The 3,358-nt window shown below is 41.4% G+C and overlaps 1 protein-coding gene across 2 annotated transcripts in view; it reads left to right on the top strand.

Annotated features, from left to right (window-relative positions):
• Nucleotides 1–3,358, top strand: part of dus1l (dihydrouridine synthase 1-like) — a 13,787-nt gene that overhangs the window by 3,154 nt on the left and 7,275 nt on the right. For both annotated transcript variants that reach the window (XM_080447283.1, XM_080447284.1), the window contains exons 3-7: nucleotides 377–485; nucleotides 717–767; nucleotides 2,029–2,141; nucleotides 2,487–2,569; nucleotides 3,314–3,358. The exon at nucleotides 3,314–3,358 is cut by the window's right edge and continues 59 nt beyond it. In XM_080447283.1, coding sequence (XP_080303409.1) covers nucleotides 377–485; nucleotides 717–767; nucleotides 2,029–2,141; nucleotides 2,487–2,569; nucleotides 3,314–3,358 — 401 coding nt within the window. The remainder of the gene's footprint in view (nucleotides 1–376; nucleotides 486–716; nucleotides 768–2,028; nucleotides 2,142–2,486; nucleotides 2,570–3,313) is intronic.

Here is a 3,358-nt window from a genome sequence, read left to right as displayed (position 1 = left end):
AAAAAACTTTTTTTTTTTTTTTTATTTTTTTTAATCGTGATACAGTATACAGTATCGCGATACAGTATCGCGAAATAAAATATCGCGATATATCGTGATATCGATAATATTGCCCATCCCTAACACACACACACACACACACACACACACACACACCTCATAAACTCTCAAGCAATTGTAAATTGAGCAGTTAATGATACGGTGGGTAACTTTAAATAGACAAATTTACCGAATGTATTCATGGCACATGATGCGGAGGACACGTTATATATGACACATTATATATGACACATTATATATGACATTCTGAATATCTAAATATAGAGGTTGTGTGTGTGTGTGTAATCCGCGGTCCTCTGTGTTTGTTGTGTCTCAGTTCTGTGCCAACGACCCAGAGGTGTTTGTGCAGGCTGCTCTTCTGGCCCAGGACCACTGTGACGCCATCGACCTCAACCTGGGCTGTCCCCAGATGATAGCAAAGAGAGGTACTCCACCACATGTAGAGGAAACACAGGAAGTAGAGCTACTCTCACTGCATGTTGAGGAAAACACAGAGGAAGTAGAGCTACTCTCTCCACAGTGTAAATGTAAAACACAAGAGAGAGTAAGGGGTTTAAAAAGGGTCTAAAGCTCACATAGTGTAATATAATTGTACGCCCCTTTATGCAAGGCACACAGGAATGAACCTTTAATTCTGTTCGCTTTATCTTTCTAAGGGCGTTATGGAGTTTTCCTTCAAGATGAATGGGAGCTGCTGGAGAAAATGAGTAAGTCTGCTTTAGGGCTGCACTTAATGGTTGAAAAAAATCCTTTGTATTTATACAATATAGCATTTTTTTAAATCTTAATTGTTATTTTTTATTCAATGCAATACTTTTGGGCACACATGTATCCTTCATCTCTGACTGTGCTCTTATTTATTAAATGTTATTTCAGATTCTTGATCATTTAAATTAACATTAGTCGTTATTGCGATCTCAATATGTATTGCAATTAACTGCAAACTTTTTTGTTTGCACTAAGAAGAAGGTTGATGGAAGATACCAATCTTTACTGGCAGTATGGAATTACTTCACCATTGCATTGTAAACCTACACAATTACAATGACTGACTGTTAATATAACTCAGAGAGAGTGTTCAAAAAGGAACCAAATGAACCCTTAGACATTTGTAACTCGGCACATACATTTGTACTAAATGAAATGTTAAATTAAAGCTGCAATCCATAACTTTTAATGTCCTACCTGGGATTCGAACCAGGTCTCCCGCATGGGAGATCACATTTCTACCGCTCTGCCAATCAGGCATCTTAACACTTGGGGTGCCAGAGGTTTATTAAAATATTATACGTTGAGTGCCGGGATTTTTTACCATTTTTGAACCTTTTTCAAGTAGTCATAAAATATTTTCAGTGATCGACGTCCTCACGGTGATCCCCTCATTACACACATACAGGTCTCGTACAATCGGGGGAAAAAAATTAAAAACATTCGGTAATCCGTTCCATAGTTGCAGCCAGTTGAAAATAGTTAAATTAACATTGTAAAAAAAAAAAAGTACTCGGGAGCCGAGATACAGGCTTTTGAAGTCATAAGTTAACCAGGAAGTGGATTGGAGTCTAAATCTTCGAACAATGATATCTCCTGGTGCTGTGAAGGAATTTTTTTTTTTTTTTTCAAAAAACGTAAATATACGGTTTTGGCACTCAACGTTAGTACGGCCAAAACCCAATGTGTTAACATATTGCGCTACTGAGCTTCAGGCAGTACTACTTATCAACCAGTAGGGTGTCCCGACTCCTACCCGACACCAGGGGGCGTACATTTCTCAATGGAAGAGTAGCGAGACCACCCACCTCCTAACCACTGCAGATGTGCTGCTAGTTATATCGTATTAATGCTCCACCGATACAGATTGGTGGTGGAGTTGCAGATAAGTTCCCCAGATTGGAGCTTTATACCACTCAGGATTTTACAGTATATATATATATACCTGCTGTTAACATCCTGCTTTTCTTTTTTCCATAGTCAAGTTGGCCCACGAGAAGCTGTCTGTTCCCATCACATGTAAGATCCGTGTGTTCAAGGAGATGGACAAGACGGTGCGCTACGCCCAGATGCTAGAGAAGGCTGGTTGTCAGGTATTTAATGCAATACATTTTATTCAGCTCTGCATATGATCCTAGGTTGTCAACCCAACACACACACACACACACACACACACACACACACACACACACACACACACACACACACACACACACACACACACACACACACACACACACACACACACACACACACACACACACACACACACACACACATTACTACCTGTTACACACGGTGGTGCCAGAACATCCGTAATGACAAATTCCGGCACAGTTGGTTTGCATCATCTTGAACTGTATATTTTTAAGCTCATCCATTGTACCACCAGACCTGTAAAACCTGAACGCCCAACAATCATCTCATTTCTGTCGCAGCTGCTGACAGTTCATGGCCGCACCAAAGACCAGAAAGGAACCGTGACGGGCATCGCCTGCTGGGAGCACATCCAGGCTGTGCGGTGAGTAGTACAAACACCATGGCTGAGAGGATGCTCGTCCCAACTGATTTGAACAAGACGGGTCCAATAACAAGTGATGGCCAGTCTATGACGTATGACTCCATATTTGGGCAAGCTTCAGCCCTATCTGACCGCCATTGATTTCTATAGGAAGATTCAACTTAACCCATTAATACCTGGGAACGCATCTGTGTCACTTTAGATTTATTTGGGCTATTCAAAAATAGCAGATCTGCAAGCTCATAGCGCGGCACCGAGTGCCGCGCTACGAGCTTGCAGATCTGCTATTTTTGAAAAATCGTGAAAAAAATGTTTTTTTTAAAAAAAAAAATCAAAAAACTGTTAGGATTTAGATTTTTTTAAAGAATCGCCTCAGGTCTTAATGGGTTAAATATACAAGAAGTAAGATATACTGTACAGTATGTAACTCCTTGGCCTACTGGCAGCATGCACAAGAAATGTGGTGCTGGTCTTGTGGTTTTGCCAAATTAACCCTGACACACACACACACACACACACACACACACACACACACACACACACACACACACACACACACACACACACACACACACACACACACACACACACACACACACACAGACTCACTCGCAGACCCACTCGCAGACCGCTTGGCCCCTCGGAGCCATGCTGTAAAAAGATGCAATGAAATCAATGAAGTGTAATAGATGGTGCTGCGTGTCAAGTGACATTATTTACTGTGTGTGCATGTGCGTGCAACAGGAAAGCAGTGAGCATACCGGTCTTCGCCAACGGCAACATCCAGCA

Source organism: Gymnoscopelus braueri (genome assembly GCF_963280865.1).
Source record: "Gymnoscopelus braueri genome assembly, chromosome: 13".
Classification (NCBI taxonomy): domain Eukaryota; kingdom Metazoa; phylum Chordata; class Actinopteri; order Myctophiformes; family Myctophidae; genus Gymnoscopelus; species Gymnoscopelus braueri.
Note: the sequence above shows the minus strand (reverse complement) of the source record. Positions and strands in the feature narration are given on the sequence as shown.